This window comes from Equus quagga, chromosome 2, assembly GCF_021613505.1.
Source record: "Equus quagga isolate Etosha38 chromosome 2, UCLA_HA_Equagga_1.0, whole genome shotgun sequence".
Lineage (NCBI taxonomy): Eukaryota > Metazoa > Chordata > Mammalia > Perissodactyla > Equidae > Equus > Equus quagga.
Window position 1 is genome coordinate 157,594,073 of NC_060268.1, and position 26,401 is coordinate 157,620,473.

General features: G+C 43.2%; 1 protein-coding gene across 1 annotated transcript in view; it reads right to left on the bottom strand.

Moving 5' to 3' along the window:
* Positions 1–563: 563 nt before the first annotated feature.
* Positions 564–26,401, bottom strand: part of ARL3 (ADP ribosylation factor like GTPase 3) — a 32,881-nt gene continuing 7,043 nt past the window's right edge. Inside the window, exons 3-6 of the mRNA XM_046655284.1 lie at positions 22,640–22,756; positions 11,613–11,663; positions 9,789–9,974; positions 564–842 (exon numbers count right to left, since the gene is read on the bottom strand). Coding sequence (XP_046511240.1) covers positions 795–842; positions 9,789–9,974; positions 11,613–11,663; positions 22,640–22,756 — 402 coding nt within the window. The 3' untranslated portion in view covers positions 564–794. The remainder of the gene's footprint in view (positions 843–9,788; positions 9,975–11,612; positions 11,664–22,639; positions 22,757–26,401) is intronic.

Genomic DNA, 26,401 nt, shown 5'->3' on the forward strand with positions numbered 1-26,401 from the left:
CTCGATGTGAAGGCTTTTTAAGGACCTTGTAATTTTTTCTGGAATTAAACCTCCCACCTCTCCTTACATTCCAGATGTCATTACAGTCAAAAGTCGTAAGAATTTGCTTCCCTGTGTGGCTGGCTGGGGGGTTGGGGACGGAGCATGGTTCTGTGGTGACTTGTTTGTGAGAAAGGATTTTTTTTTTTTCCTTTCCAAAGGGTGAAGATTACATACACAGTCTCCTACCTGCATGACAAGATGGTTTAATCATCTGCTGTTCCTCCCCTCCCCACCAGCAGCTTCTGGCTGGACAGACTGCAGCCCTGGCGCAGTGGTGATGGTAAAAGTCACTGACCAGCACCAGCAAACGCTGCCTGTCGTTTCAAAACCATGGGGGGAATGTAAGGGACAGGTCAGTAAATACATCAACGCAGCACAAGCTGCTTCTTCCTCTTTTCCTTCCTTTTTTTTTTTGAAAGAAAAAAGCCCAGTGGAATTGTCTAAACTGAATGCAATCTCTTACTCATTTCAAAGATCTCATTTTCTAATCATGCGCTTTGAGACATTTAACACTATTTCAATTATGCAGAGGAAATAATATAATTCCTTTATTTGAAAAATGATCCTGAACCTCAGAGATCAGTTAAATCTACTGCTGGAATGGGGATTCTTTTTAAACTGTGTTGTTCCCTCTCTTCAAACAGCTGTAGCTGTACACAGATGGAAAAACATTTGGTCAGAAAGCAGCAAATTAGTGTTTTTCAGGGCAGAATTCAGCTCCCGCAGCTCCTGCATCTCCATCCGTCTAGATTTTATTTCTTCTTTGCACTGACATTTTTGCAGACCCAGTTCATGCCGTCCTTTGAGGGAAATGGGCAGAGAAAGGCAGTGTTAGTTGTAAGAAAGCCAGCACACACTCAAGCCCAGGACGGGAGGGAGTAGGGTCCTGGGCCCTCCCTCCCCACCCCTCGGCTCCAGGAGTGTGCCCCCCTCAGGGGCCCACCTGGGTGACCCGGGACAGTGACTTCCTGGGGAGGAGAGGGGAGGCTTTGGGGAGCACAGGCAGGATGGGGAGGGAGGGCCCAGGGTCTGAACTCGAGAAGGGTCCTCAGGAACTCCCTCTGAAAAAATAAACACATCCGCCTGGATCCAAGGCCTGATTGAAGAGCTATCAGGAAAGATTCCAGTCATTTTTGGCTTTTTCTGAAAGCTGACCTTTGCTAGGGCATTAAATTCAATCAGCCACCCTTCTGATGCCCCAGCATGTTTACAGTGTGACAGTGTACACTTGGGTTAAATTAAATTTCTTTTTGGAAAAACAAACCAAGTGCAGTGTGTGTTACTAGACACACACTGGGGCAATGTGCGTTTACTTCTCTTTGCGCAGCACTACAGACAGGTTTAAAGGGCCTGGCCTGATTCTTGTAGCTTTAAGCACTACCAGGCAGAGGGACTGGGGAGAAGGTTCCCTTAAAGGCACAGTGACCTTGAAAGTGTCCTCTCTTAGAAGGCTGGAGAGGGACAGAGGTAAAACCCACACAATGCCTACAGCCACCTGGCAGGCGGCAGGATTTCTCGTGGATGCCATGCCTGCCAGAGATGACCTCCTTTTCAACCCCCTTTGGAGTCATTCCAGAATGCTCTCCCTTTCCCCAGAGTCTCTCCGACCTTCAGGAGTGTGCGAAGTCCCCTCAGAAGCCCAGAACAAAATCAAAGGCGGTTCCTGCAATGAATGCCTCTCCCCCACATTTCTAACACACACATGCTCGCTGAGGTCCCAGTCACATTTGCACATCTCGGGGCATACATGACGTGCAGAGTCCCACATTTCCTGTGGCCATGGAGCTAGTTGTTGAACCTGAACAGCTGAGACAGCTTAAAGTAATAAATACCAGCTGACACCCTTGGCCATTCGGAGCATTAATCCCATAAACAATACATCACTGCAAAACAACCAGCAGGCATCCTATCTCCCGGCTAATCTGACCATAACCTGAATTTACAGTGAGTAAAACTCCGCCAGTTGCCATCAGTGCACCTGGGCAGGAGAACCAGACAAGCTGATGGCTGTCCCAGGGCAGACCTTCGGGTGCTGGCCAAGATGAGGCCAGCCATGGCCGACAGCCCAAGGTGGACAGCACCTGGCAGCAGTGGGGACAGGGGGAGGAATGCCGAGGTGGGAGAAAGGTGGACTCCAAATGCATCTCCAGTTAACAAGTGGGTCAGCTACTTTGAAAACCTGAAGCCAATTTTAAGACCATTTTATGAAAAGGATTAATTTAAAGAGAAGCATGTTTAATTTTAGTAGCTAATTGGTTTCCAGGAAAAAAAAAAAAGATCACCTGCCAGGAGACAAAAAAGATTTTACAAATAAAAGAGGGATGAATAAGATAACCATCTTCTCTTTGCCTTCCAAGCTGAACAGCTCAGCACTTACGTAGCACTTTCCATCTTCAGGAACCCACACAAATACCGTCAAAGGTGCACACTCAATATTTTCTCCTCTATAGAGACCCGTACTATTTCATCAAATCATCCTCTCTGAGAATCAAGAACAGTGTTCCCACACTATATGAATAGCATTTTTCCCCCTTGTTTTATAGCTGATTAGGGGATGGAGGGGTTCTTTTATTATATGTAACTGAACATGAATGCAGTCAGAGATAGGAAAAATATTTACTCAGCTGCAGGAACCCAAAGCAGAACCCGGAGGGTGAGGGGCAGCTTCTTCCTGGGGATCTGTTATGGAGGCAGAGGGGACTTAAGCGCGGGAGCCCTGCTGACGGGCGGTCCTTCTCCAGATGTCCATGAGGGCCAGCGGTGGCAAAGCCCTTCCAGCCACAGTCCTGCCAACAGAGGGCGCTCGGAGGTCAGTAGCCACCAGCTGACCTGCGGGCCCCTGGCCTCTGCAGCAGCCGCTTGCAACCTGGAGGCGCGTGGGAGCACACACAGAATTCCTAGGGGCAGAGCTCTGTGGCTGCTCCAGCTGGGGAGGGGAGCCCGCCCTGATCTGAAGTGTTCGGGGTTGGGGTGTTGTACCTTTCCTCTTATCACCCAGAGGAGAACCTGAGCTGGAGGTGGGAGGTGTCGGGGAGGCAATAGACAATGGGGATAACACTTCTCCAATCAAATCAGGGACAAGCTGTGCCAAGTTGCCGCTGGAAAGGAAAGATAATGGTGTTATCCAAGATCCTGACGGGGGAGTCCATGTCAGACTGGCTTGAAGCTGTGTTTACAGAACCCAGCATGGTGTCTGGCCTACAGCAGACATTTAATGTATCTTTTAAATTAATCTTTGTAACAACCCTGTGAAGTGGGCACTATTGTAATTTCCACGTTACGGATGAGGAAATGGGAGCACGGAATAGTGTGTGGCAGAGGCGGGCTGTGAACCCAGGCAATCTAGCTCCGGTGTCCGTGCTCTTGAACCATTTACCATTTCTCAGCGGATGCCGGCAAGTGCCAGAGAGAGTAGCTCGGCCTCAAGCTTGCAGGGAAGTTGGGACTCACCCTGAAGTCAGGACAGGGAGGAGTAATTACAGTTTGTGCTTCCTCAGGACTTCCAGCTGAAGAGAGGGGCACGAGACTGACCCTGCCTGGCTTTGCGGTAGCTCTGAAGGTACCACAGGCAGTTCTTGGCCCCTCAGCTCTAAAGACTGCGGGCTGCCAGGTCTCCAAGCGTGTGGAAGCCTGCATGTTTACCTCACTGCACCATCCTGGGCCGTGAACTATTCGCCAAGACCACCTCCAGTGGAAACTCTACATTTAGAGACGACATCACTGCAAGAGTCGACATCACTTCTGCTTCTCAGGTTTAAATCAGTGTGCCACGGCACTCTTGCCTGAATCTGACAAGCCTGTGCTTTTCTAAAACAGCCGACTGAGAAAAGGTGATCGTTTACTTGGGAGGAGGTTACTGCTCTGCCTCCAAAGAAGGAAATAATTCACAGGTTTGTTTAATGGTTGACCCTTTATTGTTAAAAACTGGTTTGACCAAATTTCTGCACATTTGATCTTCATCATGGGAATGGCAATCTTACGGCATGAGTCGTCTCCCTCCCCCCCCTCCCCTCCCCCTGACCAATCCTGCTAAAACTTAATTTGAATTGATTAGCTTCAATTCAATAAGGGACTAACGAGAGACATCAAACCTCAAACACTAAGCTTTGTTTGGTCTCATGGAGAGGAAGTAAATTTTACCATGTCGTGGTATTATTCCCTCCTAGAACTGCTGGGAAAACTATCAGGCTGCCCCTGCCCAGATGGGTGGAAAGCTGCTCATCACAGATTTCTCCGTTCCAGGGTTAAAGGCGCAATGCCCCTTTCCATGGGCAGAGTGGTCTCTGGCTGCACTGCCCCTTTTAATTTGATCTCTCTATAGTGCATCCATCACTGCTGGATGGTGGAAGGGAGCAGTGGCAGCCATGGTTGGGTGGGCCTGGTTTTTAACGCCATGAGGACTACACGGTCACGTCAGTAATTGCTTTAAGACGACAAGGAGCTCAGACCCTTGCTGAGCAACGCAGCCTATCCCATTGCGCCACGGGGCCCCCAGGGTCAAGGAGCAGCTGGATGCAGCATACATAAAATATTGCTTGCTATTAATATTTTTTCTGGTGACAAAGGGCACTGCAACAGAGACGGAGCAAAATCGTATGCTCCGAGCTTGCTTAGTCTACAGAGAGGTTGGAAAATTTAAAAATAAATCTGAGGTCTGACTTGCAGATAAGTGGTTCCATGTATACTTAGAGGCAAAAATAACTGATGCCAGGACTAGGAAAAAGTGGGAAATGTCATTTTTTAAATATCGAAATTCTGTTGGCATATGAAGGGAAAAGTCCCTTAGACCAAGGAGAAAAAAACGAAAACAAGAAATGGGGCTGGTGGCTGTCTAGTGTCCAGCTGCGAGGCACTCTGACAGCCCACACATCAGGGCTAAGACCGCCAGCAGTCCTTTCTATGTAGGTGGGACTACTGTGAGCCAATGGTCGCCCCTGTTTGGAGAAGGAAGACGGGATGTGGGGTAGACGTGACAAGAAAAGGCGAGCATGAGGTGGGGGCACGGAGAGCAATACCCAGGAGAACTTTCTGCTGGCTGAAAGCTATTGGTGCTTGCAGGTCTCTGTTAGGACTTAGGCTAGAGACCAGGTTGAAGCTGCTGATCTCTGCTTTGAAAGGAAATTCTAATCCAGTATAATTTTAATCTCACACACACACACACACATACGATGTTTTAGAAAGAAAACGCCTTCAAACACCTGAATATACAATAGCAAAGGGCAGCTGTGGTCCGGGGTTCAAATTCAGGTCTGCAGCTGGGAGAGGTGCTGATTCTCTACGCCATTCTCTGGCTCTAAGCCAGATGCTTAGTTCACTGTTTCTAGACACCTGGGGAAAAGAAGAGACCGAGAGTCCCAGGGCTGGACATGCTACCCGAGGAGAGGTCCTAGCAATGCTGGCCTCGCCCAGGGCACGGAGGGAGGCTGCCTTTATGTCTGTAAGGCAGTCTGGCTGAGGGGCTGCAGGTTTTCCCTCCCAGATATTGTTCAGTTTCTCTTCTTTCTGCCTTCATCTACTTGACATAACTGGGTCTCTTCTGATCTCTCCTCTGGACTATGGGTCTTTCAGCAGGACAGAGTTTCCAAGACTGATGCTCTTTCAGCTTCTGGTGCCCTTTATCTGTGCTCTGCTCTTGACCGTTTCTCATGAAAATCTGCTTTAATTACATGATGGCCTGGTCTCCTCATCACCATTAATCAGGCAAAGAAAGACCTGTTTCACCCACAACTAAAAATATACAACCACGTACCGGAGGGCTTTGGGGAGAAAAAGGAAAAAATAAAATCCTGGAAAAAAAGAAAAAGAAAGATGTGTTTCGAACTCGCTTGAAGCTCTCAAAAGTCAATTTCCACACCCAGAGCAGGGGCTGTTGGTATTGCCTGTCCCTGTAAAGACTGCACATATTTGCCTTCAGAATATCAGGTAGAACAAGAACCTGAAATCCATCCCAGGAATCACTAACTTCCATAATCTCCAATCATGAGTTTAAGCTACTCAGCTAAGAAGTGACATACTTGTCCTATTAGTCCAGAGGGTGTAGCTCACCATCTAGCGGATCTGTCGCTGTTCCCCGGGCTCACCCACTTGAGGGTGGTATTTATGAGTATGAGACAGTCTTTCAAATGCGTTTTGATTAAACACATACAAGCAAACACAATGTAAATAGAGACACTGTCTTTAAACACCTGAAACTGTAACAGAAATTCCAGGATGTTTTTTTTTAACCTTTGTACGTTTTCTTTCAGGGTCACCAGAACTGTAGTGCCAGACGTTACTTGACCCATTTCATGTCTGCTCATCTGGATAGCTTTGCCCATTACTGACCAGCTTTCAGGGGGTGGGGACGGGTGGGGAGGGTGGAGTGGGAGGATGAAATAGGAATTTAGGGAATTTGAGTAATGACTGCACAGTATCCATGTCTTATGGACATTTTCCGAGTGAAGTCTTTAATTTTTAGGAAGACTTAAAAGCTTTAATTAATAAGAATCATTAAACGCCTGCATTTGAACTAGGCAATGCAGGAAAAGAATTCCACCTAAGTGACTCTTTTTAAAGTGAAAACCAGGAAACAGGCTGAGTGGGCAAGAACCTGGGTCAGAGGCATTACCTGAGGGAAGGACACGGTCAATCAGTGCCTCACAAAGAAAAGCATTTCCACAGAAAACTCCGCGACCTTTCTCCAGTCCCCAAAGGTTACCATTAAAGGACAATAGACAGCAGATTCCCTTCTTAATTAACATTTTTATTAAATAACTCATTTCAAATAATGGTTAAATTCTCTAAATTTATATCATTCTATTAACCATAATCTAATCTCATTAACCTTGAAATCCCAGTCTTAACTACCCAATTCTATACACCATGGTACTATCTACTAAACTAATTAAGTGACCTTCAAACTATTTCTCCTCCATGTGAAATCATTATTTTTTTTGCTCACAGTTCTTTGTCGGATCTCTCTAGATATCATTTCCTGTGAACCTAGTTGCTGAAGGTCCCTGATCTGAGAAGAAGTCTCTTAACAAAATTAAACCATACCTGACTGTCTCACTTGATTCAAACTGGTTGATTTTAGAGCCTTCCCCAGCCTCCCCCCACTGTCTAACTGTCTGACAGCTCGCTGCCTCTTTTTTGGCCTAAGGATCCTGTGACTTAGAGGAAACTCCACTTCTATGGTGGTTACACAGCCAGGAACACACAGCACTCTCCTGTCATCTCCGCCTGACAGGAGCAGCGTGGGGTGGGGGCTGGGAGGACAACGACAGGAGCTCCCCCTCCCAACCTCCCAGCTCCTCTGAAGTTCCCTCGACTTGAACGCCACTACTATAACCACTACTCTAAAGACTGACTCGAGAGAACCCCAGTCCTCCTTTGTACCTCCCTAAGGCTGGCCTTACTGTTAGTTCCAGCTTTGCTGTTTCTTCCTTTCAACACGCTGGCCAAGTGAACAAGGATGACAGAGCAGTCAATTCCCACTTTCTTAGGAGTATGCACACAGAAGGTATTTACTTTTAGTCCCACCTTTAGCGCTCCCACCCTCAAGATGTTCTCTAGTTTCTACATTTGTGATCTGAACCATTTAGAGAGGCAGGGTCCTCTTGCTAAAGTGGTTTGTACCAACACAAGAAAGCTACTATCTTCTCCTGGGCCTCATCCTCACCAAAATAACCTTAGGCCTCATGAATGCCATCTTATGCACAATCGAGGGAAATACCTTAGGCAAAACTTGATTTTTTTTTTAAAGTGAGAAGCTAAATAAAATGATCAGAGTTTACTTATTCAAAAACATCCTGGGTTGTAGTGTACTTGTTGGACCAGCTTGTAAATTAAGCTGGAAAATGCAGTTTATTTGAAACCTGATAAGTATATAATCACATATGTGACTGCAATTTTATAGAAGAGATTCAAGAAGAATAAAACTTAACCACTGCGCCCCTGAGCCGCCAAGAAGAATAAAACTATTAACGGTAGTTAGTTCCGTTGTTGGGTGGGATTAGGGGTGAGAAAAGAACTTTTCCGTTTTTAATTTTATATACTTTTATATGATTAACAATGAGACTACATTACTTTTATAACCAGAATCTAGGAAGGAAGGAAGGAAATAAATAAGACAATATCTGCTTCTTCCCCAAACCTAAACCCACAGAGCTCCAGCATCCGTTTTAGGGATGTAACCAAGGTAATCTTGAGAGGGCCCCCACAACACACATACACGCATGAACAGCTTCTGAGGAGTCTGGAGGAGAGGGTACTTGTCTTGTGCTGACTGGTCTGCCCTCAGATCTAGAGGCCAAGCACAGAAGCAGGCCCAGGTTGTTTGTGTAACAAAAAGAAAAAAACCAAGGGGCTGGCCCCGTGGTGTAGTGGTTAAAGTTTGGCACACTCCGCTTCGGCAGCCCAGGTTTGTGGGTTTGGATCCCAGGTGTGTACCTACACCACTTGTCAGCCATGTTGTGGTGGTGACTCACATATAGAGTGGAGGAAGACTGCCATGGACGTCAGCTCAGGGCTAATCTTCCTCAGCAAAAAAAACCTGGAGGATTGGCAACAGATCTTAGCTCAGGGCTAGTTTTCCTCAGCAAAAAAACAAAAAAAAAACCACAAAAAAAGGAAAAAACCAAGCAGCAAACAGCTGGAACACCTGAGATAATTCTGGGAGGTGATTATTTGCTTGCGATAAAAGCAGTCAGGCAATTTTAAGACAAATCAGTGTCAAATGTCTTAGAATACAGGGAAGAAGAGTATTAGAAGGTAAATGGAAAGAGGCTGCGGGACAACAATCGAGAAGCAAATCGCAGGCTTGTACCCCAACACACCAACTTGAGAGAGAAGCAAACTGGTCATGTCAAGAGACACATGCCATATGGCAATGAGGGAGGATAACGTTTCTTTAGATTCTGTTAATCCCCCACAGCATCCTAGAGCAGTACTGTCCGACTCTCACTGCACTGTCACTTCCCTGGCAGGTAAGCTAGATGTTTAAAATGAGGCATGTGGAGCACTTTGGGGCTTCAGAATAAAGAAGCAGTCCTGGAGGGCTGACTCCAAGTGTCACCTGGTTCGAGCTGCTTGGTAGGAAGCATCAGAGCCGAAACTGTTTCTCTTCTGTGAGGATACAGCCTCTCAGGTGTCTGGGATACAAACGTTTTCTGCCCTAAATTAACAGCAAAGGAGGAGGAGGCTGGTCTTCCGGTACACAGCTCCTCAGTATAAAGCATGGGGCTTTCTGTCAGCAGAAACCTCCCAGTGGGAAACCAACCTGAAGTAGCAGGAAACAGACACCAACCCTGAGGGCAGTGGAGACAGCCAACAGAAGAAAATGAAATACTTCTAGCATCGCTAGTGTGCATGATAGCTGACGGCTCTGTTCCCATGGGAGTCCAAGTATTTAGCATCCATAATATTAGACATAACACAAAACCCCCAACTAGATCATCAAAGAATCCTAGAGTTAGAAATCATCCTCGAAGTCTTCTGTTTTGACCTTCTACCCAATGGGGTAATTTGCTGCTTGTGTAGGGTATGTGTATCTGTGGCTTTCCTGGAACAGTTAATGACATCAGCCTGATTGCTAAATAGAAAAGAACTCAACTCCTCCATGCCCTTCACATCCTGGAAGGGTTCATCTGCCAATCAAAGGCTATTTGTTTCATACCTTTTTCTATCTAGATCAGCCCAACCAATCAGACAGACTACCTTAGCTGGCTGCCATGTTGCCAGGTGACCGAGCCTTCCGATAATCTCACCTGAATGCCCTCTCCTGTGAGAGCTGAGCAAGACTGGATCTGCCAGACTCGGTCACGGATGGTGTGCAGGTTCAGTCCTTCTGCAATTTCAGAGGCAGGGGCTGCTGTGAGCAAATCCTGCTTATTAGCAAAGATGAGCACTGGCACACAACTTAGCTTTTCTTCCTCCAGTAATTCAGCCAGTTCCTGGATCATTTGGGGAACAAAGAGGGAGAGAAGGATGAAATCTATGATATTTAACCAGGCACTTGGAGTAAGAAAGAAACAAAACACTTAAGCTGATCAACTAGCAACTTCCAAGGGCAGTGGTTCTCAAACTTGAGCCTGTGGAAGAATCCCCTGACAGACTCCTGGGCACACCTCAGAGATGCTGAGCTTGGAAAGTCTGAGCCAGGGCCCAGGAATCTGCATTTTTAACCAGCTCCCCAGGTGGTTCTGCTATAGTGGATTCATCGTATACGTGCTGAAGTGAGCATGATCAGGGATTCATAGATCATACTTTGAGAAACACTGTTCAAGGGAGAACACAAGTTGTAGTAAAGATTTAAAACCTACCCACGGTTATTATCTGCAAATAACTTTCAATGCATATACACACACACACACACACACATATATATCTATATGTATATATATACACATACATATTCTTAAAAATTTAAATTTAAAATGACAATTGCTTTAGACACTATAATTATGTTTCATCAATCTCTATTCTCCAAAACATGCATGCACGCGTGTTTAATCAAATCCACATCCTAAAATAACTGTATTAGTCCACTTGGCAAGGTCTCTCGGATTTTTAGGTTATTGGTTGGGGTCTAAACTGTATGTTGATTCTATCTGAAATAAGCATAGGAGAGGGCGTATGCTTACCTACATGCCAGGACCCACCTCTTCCCCATTAAACCCACATTTTAGCTACTTAAGACACTGGCTGTCAAAGAGAACTGGATGGTTCAAGAGGCAGGTCATTATATGCCACCCTTCAGCTCCAAGCTCATGTTTAGAACTGGTTCACATGAGTGATGATCCAGAAATCGTCAAGGTATGGAAGGGAAATGGGCTGTCTCCAGGAATCTGGAGAGTTTTGATTAATTTCCAGGAAAAAGGAACATAAACACGGGGACTGCTACCTTTGGAACCCCACCTGTGGTAGTTTGGGACACAGGCCAAGGACTCCGTAATGAGATGGAGGCACGCTTCTCCAGAGAGTCCACTCTACTCCTTGCTTCTTATCAGCGTACTCAGTCTGGGTAAAACGGTCTATGCCCACTGCTTCTCTATTTAAAATAGTGTAGACAAATCTCATCGTGTAATCATGTTGACATGTACTCTGCATTTCAAGCCATATATGGGTTCAAAGTACTCCTATCTCTTGGCTTGGAAACCAGAGCAGCTTAGTCTTGGCTTGTACATTTCTTCCCACCTGTTGGAATTTGTTAAAGCTATCCTTGGATCAAGTAAGTTGGTACTGAAAAACATACATAGAAATGATAAGAGAATTGTTCCTCTTGGTTCATTTCTACCTGGCCTAGGTAGAAACCTGAAGAGCTGGGGCATGGCGGTAAGTTCCATTTGCTTATATCTTATCAATTTAGTTTGGTTAAAACCAAAAGCCTTTAATAAAAAAATTGTTTAAAGGATTTTCAACTAATTTCTTTTTAGGCAACTGGTATTTCTGCCTACTTGCCAGAATGACTGTCTTGTTTAAACTGCAAAGGTTAAACAAAAAATACCTCCCTCCCTCCCTCTCATACATGTCCAAGGTAGATTAATGAATACCAGTTACTTGGGAAATATCTCAACAGAAGAACTATTTACCTGACCCGTCTCTTCAAATCTTTTTCTGTCTGCGCTGTCAATTACATATATCTGTAAAGTAAAAGAAGAAGGTTACTTCAATAAGCAGACACGGAAACAGGGCGACTTCTACAGAAGGAGCAGGTGACCTGCCATCAGCAGAGTTCACAACAGCACACAGACACTGGGCTGGTAGCTCTTACTGAATTTACAGATGCAAAATAAACACATGAATTAACTAAATGGGGGCTGCCTCGAAAATACCTCCAGCAAAGCTCCAAAGTAGGAAATCAAGAGAGACAAGCAGGATAAAAAAATAGCTACATTTAATGGGCATTCACTGAACATTCTTACTAGATTTACCCTATAAATTCCCGAGACTCTATGGGATGGATTTCAGTCTTTTCCCATTTAAACGTAAATAAACATAAGCCTAAAGAAGTTAAGTCACTTGCCTACATTGTATCTGGTGCTTGACAAAATTGGGATTCAAGCTCAGGCACACCTGGCAGTAAAGTGCACTGTCGCTCTGAAGCGTTCTGCTGTACTGCGTCCCAGCTGCGAGGAAGGGATGGCGTTTGCAGGCGGTCCTCAAACATCATCACTCTGAAGTACCATTTGCAGTATTAACTACATGCTGACTTCAGGTGCTGAGGAGGCAGGAGACCCAGCGATCTCCATCCCATTCCCACCTTCACAGGCTGCTGGGAGGTTAAGATCAAACATGGACAACAGCAAGGCAGAGGCTTAGCCAGAGTAAGAGAAGTCTCGAGATTCACCGTAAAGCACAAATCCCGAGCTTTCTCTCCCATCACTGAATTTTATGTATTGAATAAATAACATCCTATAACAACAAAAAGGGACATAAGGTAAGACCAAAAAAGGAAAGAAAAATCACCTATTGTTACAGAACCCAAATACATTAATTACTTTAATTTCCTATGAAAGTTCCCTTCTAATTCTTCTTCATACAAAAATCAAAGAACTAGAAATATATTTTTCGTAGTCCTTTTTTTCATTAAACTTTGTAGTAAATCTTTTCCCAGTTGCTAATCTTAAAAATTGTCAAATTTTCAAGCTTTCTTTAAAGAATTTAGAATTGTTTAGAATTAAACTAATGGCATAATGGAAACACTCTTTTATAGCATTTTTTTTTTTAAGATTTTATTTTTTTCCTCTTTCTCCCCAAAGCCCCCCGGTACATAGTTGTATATTCTTCATTGTGGGTCCTTCTAGTTGTGGCATGTGGGACGCTGCCTCAGCGTGGTTTGATGAGCAGTGCCATGTCCACGCCCAGGATTCAAATCAACGAAACACTGGGCTGCCTGCAGCGGAGTGCGGGAACTTAACCACTCCGCCACGGGGCCAGCCCTGGAAACACTCTTTTAAAAGAGCACATTCATTTAAAAACAATAACAAAAAGCAATCTTCAACTGTTACTTTAAATGCCTTAAATTATATAAACTTATATATTATAATGCACATAGGCATTTCTGTATGCAAGTCAAATTCTGTGCTACTCTGAAAACTCACTCTCTTTTGAAAGGAAAAAAACAGTTAAAATCCCTTTGCTTGGGGCTAGCCCGGTGGCTGAGTGGTTAAGTTCATGCACTCTGCCTTGATGGCCCAGGGTTTCTCCAGTTTGGATCCTGGGCGTGGACCCAGCACTGCTCATCAGGCCACGCTGAGGCGGTGTCCCACATAACACAACCAGAAGGACCTACAACCAGAATATACAACTATGTACTGGGGGGCTTTGGGGAGAAGAGGAAGAAGAAAAAAAAGAAGATTGGCAACAGATGTTAGCTCAGGTGCCAATTTTTAAAAAAAAAAAAATTCCTCTGACTCAATGTTAATATATGCATTAATGGGCTCTGCACACCACATATGCCCCAAATCCAATACTGTCTGATTAGTCACTATGCAGAACATGGTGGTAGCTTGGTTTTCTACCAGTGGGGCTCACATTTGTAAAGTGGCAGGCACAGTATAAACAGAGATGGAGAAAGAAGGAATACAATGAGAGAGTGAACCTCAACATGAAAGATCTAGTTAGAAATTATGCGGGAGTTTACAGTGGATTAGAGTGATCTTCACTGGGCAACAGTGCAAGAAGACGGGAAGGAGGGGAGGGTGGGTCGGATGATCACTGGGAGGGTGTTTTGGGCCCAGAGGGCTGCCTGAAGCCTGCATGTAGGTCATTGGGCAAGAAAGGAATCACAAAGCAGGAGACAGAGCAATTGGGAGCAAAGGGTGGGAGTTAAGAAGGTAAGGGCGGAAAAGAGAAGTCTGAGACAAGGCTGAGGCCACAACTGAAGATTCAGTTAAGAAATCCATGTTTGATATGACAAAAAACAGACAGCTGGGAGAGAATAATAAGGAATGGAAAGATAGTTTTAATAGTAGACAAGAAAGATGGCCAGTTAAATACCAGAGAATCCCGAGGCTGAAGGTCAACGAGAAGAAAGTTTTAACTTTTGCATAAGCTAAATTACTTGCTATGTATTGCTTTGGCATGAAATTTCACAGGAAACATTTTCATGACGAGATTCAAAAGGCGGTTTTCCCTTAACTATACATAAATTCTGCCTATCATTTAGCATTTTTCTCACATAACTCATAAAATTTGAAGATTACCGCACAATAATTCCAGGAGGAAGTCCATAAAACAACTGCCTGTTTATTAAAAGGGCCAAGTGAAAAAGTCATGAGCGCCAGCCGCTGGTGAGCCCACAGATCTGTTTCCTGCAGCGGTGGACTCTTCTCCTGGTTGCCCCGCTTCCCAGCGCTGCCCAGTTCCTTCATGCAAGCATCTGTTTAATTCTGGTTGATAGCTAAAGATGAGGATAGCCGACTGGCTTTTGTTTTGTTTTGTTTTGTTTTTAAATAACATAGCTGTTAATCCAGTCATGTAAAAAAGATTTTAAAAGATTTTAATCCAAAAACCAACTAGCAATCAATAAAAAACGCTCAGGAAGTATCAGAGAAAATTCAACATGTTAGTGCTTCTGACTGATCTTAAAACATTATGGACCTTCAAAAATCAAGTTTCATAAACCTGTTCTAAAATGAAGTTATAATCCATGGCACTCGGAATGAGAATGATGCTTTAAGCAAAGCCAATTCACACCTTCTTCGGCAACTGCTTTGAAATTCTTATTCGGTTGTGGGAGGAAGACCTAGAGAAGAACCTTTCTTGATGGAAGTTCTGCCAGCGCTGGATCATCCAGACTGATTATCCAGTGTGTGAATGGATGGCTCTTTGTTTCTCCTCTTGCTTCCGGTCCTCCTCCCTCCTGCTGCCACCTTTTGGCCATTTTATTGCTCCTACGTATTTCTCTACCAGAGGGGTAAGACAGAGGCAAGAAGAGATGACACTAAACAGTGTGGCTTTTTATTGATAGCTTGAGCAAAAGTCTAAGAGGAGGGTGAAACTGACAGGCAAGCTTTCTGGATAACCTGCGGTTTGCAATTATTTGTGCTCTAGCAGTACTGATGCTCAAGTGTGAGTGATATTATGGAAATACTGATGATATGTAAATGGAGTTTAGCAGTAATAGGAATATACTTTGAAAAGAAATTATGTATTTTTATCTATAAAAAGGCTGTTATTTCCTGGCCTATGAGAAACGGAAGACACCCTATCTCCTCCCTTCTATCACACCTCAGGTTTCATTTCTTAGTCACTTCCCCCAAATTAATAAAGCTGCAGTCAGATGTTCTCAGTGTCATCTTCCCTGAGAATAACTTTGGCACTTTTAGGAGTTGCCCTGACTCTTTCAAATCTCTAGGGAACCATTTAATACTCTAAAGTGAGGGTCGACAATCTTTTTCTGTTAAGGGGTCAGGTGGTAAATACTTGAGGCTTTGTGGCTCGTACAATCTCTTTGACAGCTAGCGAACTTTGCTGTAACAGTGTGAAAGCAACCATAAAAAATACGTAAAGAAAGGGACATGGCTGTGTTCCAACAGAACTTTATTTATGGACACTGAAATTTGAATTTCATATCATTTTCATGTGTCATGAAATCTTATTCTTCTTTTGATTTTTTTTTTCCCCAACCATTTAAAAATGGAAAAACTGTTCCTGGCTTACAGGCCATACAATAACAGGAGGCAGGCTGGATCAGTTTGTCGACGCCTGCCCTAAAGCCAGAATTTATTATGGCGCTCCAGAGATAATTGAAAAGAGTTAACCAGGCAACTCAGTGTGTCAAGGCTCAACCCTGCTCTTCTAGGCAGCGTGAAGTCTAGTGCAATAGGCCTTTTCAACCAACAAGGGGAGACTATTAAATACAGACAAACAAATGAATATAACCTATCAGCCACTGCCACTCTAAGCAGCTACAAACTGGCAGACGGGGCTAAGAGTCACAAGGCCTTAGAGTCTAACCCTGTGGACTCAGCTGCTCCCCAAGACATGTTCAGTCTCAAATGGCACTGGAGAATAATGAAAAGTTGACTCTGAATCCAAAATATCGTCTGCTTCTGGCAGTGTGATGTAGTTGGAGAAATCTCCTCTGCGGTTGCTCTGAATTGATTCTCGCTGTACTGTGCTAACTCCCAGGCACTCTCAGCTAATGAGAAGTGTGGAATCCGAGCCATACTGCAACCACCTTGCAGTCTACCCTCAAGATGTGAGAACTTATCATTTAAAATTACCTTGACCTGTAGACCACAGAGTGTCTGAGACCTCCTTACGGAGCCTCAGAGTCATTAATGTCCTTATATACTGTTCTTATTTGGGTATTTCTTTCAAAGTACCTTAATCCAGCAGATGAACAGACAGAACTATTTCTCTCAATCACCTGCTTTTTCCCAACTCCTGACTCAAAAAGCAAAAGATAATCTATAGCTTTTTTACTCCCAGTTTTATTGAGAGAGAACTGGCATACGGCACTGTAGAAGTTTAAAGTGTACGGCACGATGATTTAACTTGAATCTATAGCTTTTAAAAAATCAACTGACTTAAATGTTTTAGCAGTTTTAGATTTACAGAATAACTGAACAGATAGCACCGAGTTCTATATACCTACTCCCCTTCCATTCCCACCCCAAGTTTTCCCTGGTAACGTTTTGCATTGGTATGGTACATTTATTACAATTAACCAACCAATATTGATACATTAGGTTCATTTTTGTGTTCTACAGCTCTATGAGTTTTGACAGACCCATAATGACATGCATCTACCATCTGAGTTTCATACAGAATAGTTTCATCACTCTAAAATCCTCTTCATCCCTTCCCTCCCTACCCCTGGAACTCTGGAAACCACTAATCTTTTATTTACAGAGATTTTTACTAATTTCTATAGTTTTGCCTCTTAAAAAATGTCATATAGTTGGAGTATGCATCCTTTCCAGCTTGACTTTCAGTTAGCAATATGCATTTAAGGTTCCTCCATGTCTTTCTGTGGCTTGACAGCTCATTGCTTTTTATCACTGAATCATATTCCATTAGACGGATGTTACCACAGCTTGTTTATTCATTCACCTATTGAAGGACATCTTCGTTGCTTCCAGTGTTTAGCAATTATGAATAAAGCTGCTATAAACATTTGTGTGCAGGATTTTGTGTGGACATAAGTTTTCAACTAATTGCGTAGGTAGCTTGAAGAGTGACTGCTGGATCACATAGTACGTACGGGAAGACTATGTTTAACTTTGGGATAAACTGCAAACGCTCTTCCAAAGCAGTTGCACCATTCTGCGTTCCCATTAGCAATGACTAGGATTTCCTGTTGTTCTACATCCTCGTCAGCATTTGGTACTGCCAGCTTTTTGGATTTTAGCCATTCCGGTAGGTATATAGTGGCATTTCACTGTTGTTCTAATTTGCAATTCCCTACTGACATACGATGTGGAGCGTCTTTTCATATGCTTACTTGTGTATCTTCACTGGTGAGTTGTCTGTTCAGATCTTTTGCCTGTTTTTATTTGGGTTGTTTGTTTTCTTATTGTTGAGTTTGAAGGGTTCTTTGTATATTTTGGAGTACTTTATCATATAATTTGTTTTGCAAATATTTCCCCCCAGTCTGTGCCTCAGTTCTTCATTCTTTTAACAGTGTCATTCTCAGGGCAGAAGTTTGAAATTCTAATAAAGTCTAAATTATAATTTTTTCTTCCATGGATTGTGCTTTTGGTGTTGTATCTAAAATCTCATCGCCAAACCCAAGGTCACCTAGATTTTTCTCCTCTATTATCTTTTAGAAACTTTATAGTTTTACGTTTCATATTTAGGTCTAAGATCCATTTTGAGTTAATGTTTGTGAAAGGGGTAAGACTGTGTCTACATTTTTTTTTTTTTTTGCATATGGATGTCCCATTGTTCCAGCACCATTTGCTGAAAAGATTATCCTTCCTCTGTTGAACTGTCTTGCCGCTTTGTCGAAGATCAGTTGGCAATATTCCTGTGGGTCTATTTCTGGGCTGTCTATCTAGCTCCGTTGATCGATTTGTCTCTTCCTTCTCCGACACATGCTGTCTTGATTACTGTGGCTTTATGAAAAGTCCTGAAGTCCAGTGGTGCTGGTTCTCCGATTCTGTTCTTTAGCATTGTGTTGGCTATTCTGGATCTTTTGCCTTTCCATATAAACTTTAGAATCAGTTTGTCAATATCCATAAGATAACTCACTGAGATTTTGATTAGAATTGCATTGAAGCTATAGCTGATCTATATAATCTATAGATCAAGTTGGGCAGAATTGACATCTTAAGAATATTAAATCTTCCAGGGGCCGGCCCGGCGGCGCAGCGGTTAAGTGCGCATGTTCTGCTTCGACGGCCTGGGGTTTGCTGTTCGGATCCCGGGTGCGGACATGGCACTGCTTGGCAAGCCATGCTGTGGTAGGCATCCCACATATAAAGTAGAGGAAGACGGCCATGGCTCAGGGCCAGTCTTCCTCAGCAAAAAAAGGAGGATCGGCGGCAGATGTTAGCTCAGGGCTCATCTTCCTCAAAAAAAAGAATAGTAAGTCTTCCAATCCATGAATATGGAATATTTCCTCATCTGTTTAGATCTTCTTTGATTTCTCTTATTAGTTTTGTAGTTTTCCTCATATAAATTCTCTATTTATTTTCTTAAATTTATGCCTAAGTATTTCTTTTTTCGGTGGGTGCTAATGAAAATGGTATTTTGCTTTTCATTTCAAATTCCAATTGTTCATTGCTGGTAAACAATTGACTTTTCTATACTAACCTTATATCCTGCAAACCTGCTATAATCACTTAGTTCCAGGAGCTTCTTGTTAATTTTTGGGATTTGAAACTGATTTTAAATGGTCAGTTTTTCTAATATGTAGTTTCATATCACAATTTAGAGACTGATCTTTCAAATATACATTTCAAGTAATTATGAATGAAATAATACGATGGCTTGGATTTGCTTTAAAATACTTAAAAAAAAAAAAAAAAAAGGAGTGGTAGAGGAGATGAAAGAAGATTGCCAAAACTGAAATTAAGGAACCTGGGTGATGGGTAGGTATCTGGAGTTTCATTATATTTCTTGACCTTTTTCTTTTTCTTGATCTATTTTCTTGACCTTTGCATAAATTGGAAAATTTCTAAAATTAAAAAATTATACTTCAAGAATGGACACATTATTTCAGATTACAGAAAGAACCTTCTTTCTGTCTTAAAGGGAAAATTTTTCTTTTCCCCCCAGCTCTCTCTTCTATTCTCCTAGAAGGTATATAAGACATTGTGGAAGAATAACTAGTTGAATAGATGGATAGACGGATGGATGCATCTGTCTCATCTTTTTCTTCTCATCCATTTAAACTTTTAACCTGGCACCAGGAAGCTACTGGAACTTACCTTCACCAAGGGCTGGAAATATGACAAGCCTGTGTGATGCCCATCTCAGTACCTCAAATGTATTTACTGATTTGATGACAGTACAATTTTACATTTTGGTATTATTCTCCATTTAAGAATCATGGTGAGTGAGAGAGGCCAGCCCACTGGTGTAGTGGTTAAGTACGTGTGCTCCACTTTGGCGGCCTGGGGTTCGTGGGTGTGGATCCTGGGAGCAGACCTATACACTGCTCATCAAGCCATGCTGTGGCAGTGTTCCATAAACAAAATGGAGGAAGACTGCCACAGATGTTAGCTCAGTGACAATCTTCCTCAAGCAAAAAGAGGAAGATTGGTAACAGATGTTAGCTCAGGGCCAGTCTTCCTCACCAAAAAAAAAAAAAAATCATAGTGAGTGAATGAATTCACTACTTCTCATAAACCCTCTGTGAGGGACATGCTTTATCCATTTTATAGAAGGAATTAACAAGCCCCTGGACTTGACCACAATGATACAGGATCACAGAACCTTAGAGTTGGAAGTGAATTTAGAAGTTATAGAACTCCACATTCTATCTAATGTCAGGATCCATCTATAAGAATTATCCATTTCATTCATTCAGTACTTTTCTAAGTACTGGGGATGCATCAGTTGGGAAAAAAAAAAAGCAAAATTCCTGCCTTCACAGAACTTACATTCCAGTGATAGGTGCTGATAGATCTGATGGAGGGAAAAAAGAAAAAAAAAAGCAAGGAAAAATCGTAGTGCCAGAAGGGTGGAGACAGGCATCACAATTTTAAATACAGTAATCAGGGAAGGTCTCAGTGATAAGGTGACATATTGGCAAAGAGTTGAAGGAAGTGAAGGAATAAGCCATGAGGATATCTAAGGAAAAAGAATTCTAGCATTGGAAATAGCAACAACAAAGGCCCCCGAGGTGGGGAGCACGCGTGTTCCAGGAACGGCAAGAAGGCCAGTGTGGCTGGCACCAAGTTAGGAGGGGAGGGTAAGTCAGACAGGAAAGAGATCCCAGAAGGTGGGAGGCCTCGTAGGCCACTGGAAGGACCTTGGCTTTTATTCTGAGACAGGAAGCCTGTGTTTTAATAGGATCACCATAGCTACAGTGTTGAGAAGAGTCTTCAGGGAGGCGAGGAAGAAGTAAGGGGACTCGTTAAAAGGATGCTGCAATTCTCAGTGCACGGCAGCAGCAGAGGTGGAGAGAAGTGGTCAGAGTCTAGAAATATTTTGAAGGTCGAATTGACAGGATTAGCTGATGGATCAGATGAGGGGAATGAGAGGGAAGGAGCCAAGAATGACCCCAGTGCTCTGGGAGGAATGGAACTGTCATTTACTGAGAAGGCTGTAGAAGGAAGAGGTTGGGGCAGGGGTGGACGAACATAGGAATCTGGGTTTGGACACGCTGAGGTGAGGCGACTTACTAGCCCCTGAAGTGGAGATGTCAGATACATGCAACTGGCTTTCTATGAAACTGAGTCCCAGGCTGGAGAGAACAGTGTGGGGTTCACCAGCATGTCGGTGGTGACTAACACCCTGAAATTAGAAGAGGTCACCTAAGCAGCGACTTAGAGAAGAAAAGCACAGGCCTCCAACATCTGGAGTTTGGGAGACACAGAAAAATATAGCAACGGAGACTGAGGAGTAGTCAGTGAGACAAGAGGAAAACCAAGACGGAATGGTATTCCTGAGGCCAAGGAAAGATAACGTTTCACGGATCCAGGACCAACTTTGTTGAGTGTGCTGATGGGTTGAGTAAGATGAGCACTGAAAACCGAACACTGGACTGAGCCATGTGGAATTCCTGGTGAGACTGAATGGAGGGTTCTGAGTGTCCAGGAGGAGAGGAAATAGAGACAGAGAGCGCAGGAAACTCTTCTAAGGAGTTTTGTTGTAAAGAGAGGCTGAGGAACGGGACAGTGTCTAGAGGGGCACATAAAGTCAGGACAAGAGTTTTTTGTTTTTAAACAAGAGCAACCACAGGATGTGTGCGTTGCCGATAGGAACGATCCAACAGAAAGAGACAGAGGAAGCAGCAGAGAGGATGCTACTCAAGATGCAGGATGATCTCTACTGGTAACGAAGACACGGACACGGCTGATATTATTGCGGTGAAATGTCTATGGTCATAACTGAAGTAAATGTCAACTTTCAGTTAGAGGTTAGTGAAAATAATATGCAATTTTTTTTTCCTATCCAAGTTCATGAGACCCCCCTGCTTTTAGGGTCTGATCATGAGAGTGAGTGGCTGAGGGAGGGTGGATGACAAGATCACTGGAGGGAAGAGGAAGGAACCGAGAGGCTGAGGTATTAGAGAAATCATGTCTGCGGACGGTGAAATCTCCAAGAATTCTGACTCAGTGGTTCTAGAGAACGTGACAGAGAGCCGGGAGCTAAAATCTCGGCTTCTGCCTGAATGGACGCCACCTGAGCCAGGGAGTGCCCAATGCATGAGGCAGCTTCTTCTAATCCCAGATGCTACAGTTATAGGAAGCTTCTTTATTCTGAGTTAAACTCTATCACCTAATACTCTCCAACTGCTCCTTGCACAGTCCTCTAGAACAATTCATGATGAAGCTAACAACTGTTGCCAATCTTTTTTTTTTTTCTACTTTTATCTCCCCAACCACCCCCTGTACACAGTTGTATATCTTAGTTGCACGTCCTTCTAGCTGTGGGATGTGGGATGCCGCCTCAACGGGGCCTGACGAGCAGTGCCATGTCCGCGCCCAGGATCCGAACCCCGGGCGGACGCAGAGGAGCGCGCGAACTTAACCACTCGGCCACGGAGCCGGCCCCGAGACAGTTCTTGAAAAATCAAAGACAGTTCCAAGTGTTTTCTTTTCCAGAAAGGACAACGTCAGGTCTCTCCACCATTCCTTATTCATCACTGTTTCCAGGACTTTCACTATCTTGGTTGCTCTCTTTGGGATACGCTTGACTTGTTGATTTCCTTGGGATGACGGAGTCAGTGGCATGATCTTCTGACTTCCCTTCTGCTGTTCAAATCACTGTGGTAATTAATAAATACCTTATTTGCCAAGGTGGGTGTGTTACGCGAAGTTATACAAAGATCTTTCTCCCTCATGATCTGCAGCCTTCTGCTAGCCTTAAGGTCACAGTGGTCAATGTTATAGCAATGGAATTACGGGCAGGAAAGAACATTACAGTGTTAATGTTCCGAACGCACGGCAGAAAAGACTCTGAATTAAATTAGTGCCGTAGAAGGAGTACTTACGAGAATATCGGTATTTTCAAAATAATTCCTCCAGTATGGTCTGATTTTCCTCTGTCCACCAATGTCCCAGACATTCAGTTTAAAACCTTGTGATTGCACACTTTTGATGTTAAAACCCTGAAACAGAAAGAGACAAAAATATCATTTTATTAAGCTTTGAGAGCATAATTCTGATGGTTACATTTAACAGCTATGTTACTCATTAATTATGAGGTACTCTGCCAGAGGAGACCCTAGTGATACTGAAAACAGTTTGCTCCGATAGAGAAGAAAGAAATGTATTTATATGTGCTTACTTCATTCAGGTTGTGGAGTCAGCGTTAATAATGTCACGGCTGACATGACCCTTTCTATTGTGAGTGCGCACACACAAACACACACACACAAAACTGCCGAGGACAACATGGTATGAGAACAGCTCCGAGGATGAACACAGACCACACCCTCTGATGAGTTCTCAGGATGGTAAAATTTAACAGAATATTGCATGTAACTAACAAAAAAAACCAAAGCTAAATCTGAGGACTCAACAGAACACAACAAACGCTAAGTTTAAAAAGAGAAAGCGCCACAATCGGGAACACTGGGTTCCTGAAGAGCAGCTCAAAATTAAAGAAATTGCCTCACGTGGAATAATCAGGCAAAGGGAAAAGCTGGGCTCAGGACGCCATGCGGGAGCTGGTCTGTAACGGGAGCACCGTCCAGTGAGGAAGGTCGGCCTGCCGGTTCAGCGTGGTCAAGCGCTGAAGCAGAACCGGCGGCCACAGGCAGTGATGAAAACAGACAAGTGGGCATGTGAAACGGTTCTTTTCTTTCCAATGCACGTCTGATGAACTTGCAAAGAGAGTACTCATTTTCAGCATAGTTACTCCAGGTGGAACTTTGAAGAAGGTAGGTAAATCAGGGGAGGCAGAATTGTGACCTGGGAGTTGGTGCGCAGAGAGACAGACCAACAAGACCGTTGGGGTTTGGAGAGAAGGCACTTCATGAGGAAGAATCCAAAAAAAAAAAAAACTTTCCTGCAAGAATGATATAGCGAAATCAGGATTTGAAAAAATCCAGTCAACAGCTTGCCACCACAGAAGTGACATTTCATCCAGAATAAGTGGAGTTAAGTGGGCCTGGGGATGCCGCCATAAACATTTGCCTCCTCTGGCGGCTTGCCAAGACTACTGCCTGGCGCAGAAGCACAAGGCACAGTGCAACGGTACAGGGACACGCCACCCAACTTCCACTGAGGATAAACAGTCACTGAAGGATAACCGGGGGCGATGCTGACGACAGCTGCTCTAAAATGCCAACGACAGAATAAATTAGGAGTTTAAGAACCCTAAAGGGAAGTGGCTTAAGCTTATTGTAAAAGGCAGCTTCCTTCTGACTCATTGACAAAACTACTTTTGTGTGCTTAAAAATTCTACACTTAACTACAACACTAAATACCAAATCCAGGAATATCAAATCCTTCTGGAATGAAGGGGGAAATAAATAAGAGTAAATGCTGGAATTTGACCACATGTATCAACTGCCTTAAAATTCTGTAAGTCATCAGACCCAACAAAGCTACTAAGAAATTATTCTAAGAAAATACTAATGAATGGGTACAAACATTTAGAGATGTGTATTGCATAAATATTTACATATATAACAATGTAGAAAGATGTTTAAGATACATTATCAAGTGAAAAAGACGCTATAAAACAGCATATTCTCTATGAACCATTTTTATTTTTTATTTTAAATAAACCTATCATATATATGCATAGAAAAAAATGAATGGCTACATTCCTATATATTAACAGTGGTTATCTATGACTGGACATTATAGGGGACTTCCAGTTTCTCAATTTTATTTATTTATACTTTCTTTCTTTCCTTTTTTTTTTTTTTTTTTTGGTGAGGAAGATTGGCCCTAAGCTAACATCTGTTGTCAATCTTCCTCTTTTTGCCTGAGGAAGACTGGCCCTGAGCTAACATCTGTGCCAATCTTCCTCTATTTTATATGTGGGATGCTGCCACAACAGAGCTTGATGACCTGGGCTAGGTCCACACCTGGGATCCAAAACTGCAAACCCTGGGCCACCAAAGTGGAGCATGTCAACTTAACGACTATGCCACCAGGCCAGCCCCTATATATACTTTCTATATTTACTACAATGAGCATCTATTATGTTTTCTAATATAAAACAAAACCGCAGGGGCAGGCCTGGTGGTATAGTGGTTAAGTTGGAGCGCTCCACTTTGGCGACCCAGGGTTTGCAGGTCTGGATCCCAGGTATGGCCCTATACATTGCTTGTCAAGACACACTGTAGTGGTGTCCCACATACAAAATAGAGGAAGACTGGCACAGATGTCAGCTCAGCGACAGTCTTCCTCAAGCAAAAAGAGGAAGGTTGGCAACACATGTTACCTCAGGGCCAAACTTCCTCACGAAAAAAATAAAACAAAATAAAACAAAACAAAACCACAATAAAAGTTTGTTTTTAAAGAATAAATATCAAACCTTGACATAACATAATAACAGAATCACCTATAACACATCAAACAAAGCCTGGAAGTTAGAATTGCAACTTTAGCTCCATAACTTTGAGCTCATTTCCATGTTCACCGTGTAGAAGTCCACATTTTAGTGGTGCTCTGGAGAGATATAGCCTATCGCTAATACTAAAAAAAACCCTAGTCCTTCTTTTTCTGGCAGAAATCCTGACACACTAATATATGTTTTCAGCCCTTCTAGGCTAGACTACTGTAATTTGCTCCTCCTTAGGCGATACATTAAATTTGTTCGGAAGCTGTAAAATTGCTCATTTGGTAGCAGTTGAAATGACTTGTCTGCAAAGACTTGCAAATCAGGACGGCTCCGTAGGCTGTGAAGTACACACATCGGCACAGCCATTCAAATCTGACACCAAGCTCTTATCTCACTACGCGGCAGAAAATGCTAAATAACCCAGGTTTGCTAAAATCTCTAATGCTCACATCCTTTAAAGTGACTAAGACCCACAGAGCTGTCCCCGGTTAGGAAACCCAACGGCTCGGCTAAAGGTCAAGTTTCCTCAGGATTTCCTACAGCGAAGGAAGTCTAAAGAAAAGAAGCCTAGTACAGTTCTTCCAACGGGACTTGTCTTTCAACGTCCACACAGCGAGCACCACCACTGCCTCATCCTTTGTGTTTTGCTCGCTTAGCCTTAGGAAGGAGGAGGGTTGATGAGGCTGGATTAAAAAATATAGGTAATTCTTTTTATTTTAAAAATTGATATATATTTGTATTTATTAAGCCTGAAAAATACACACTAAAATATTAACAGTGATTTTTCTCACAGTACTCTTTGTTTTATTCCTTTATACATTCTCTGTATTTTCTACATGTATTAATTTAATAATCAGAGAAGATAAAGCTATTTTTTAAAGTAATCATTTAGATCTGAGGGAACTATTTGTGTCTTGACATATATATACACACACACGTTTATTTAAATTATTTATTTAAAAAATTGTTGTAAAAATATGTAACATAGGGGCCAGCCCGGCGGCACAGTGGTTAAGTTTGCACATTCTGCTCCGGCGGCCTGGGGTTCGCCAGTTTGGATCCCAGGTGTGGACATGGCACTGCTTGGCAAGCCGTGTTGTGGTAGGCATCCCACATACAAAGCAGAGGAAGATGGGCACGGATGTTAGCTCAGGGCCAGTCTTCCTCAGCAAAAAGAGGAGGATGGGCAGCAGATGTTAGCTCAGGGCTAATCTTCCTCAAAAAAAAAAAGTAA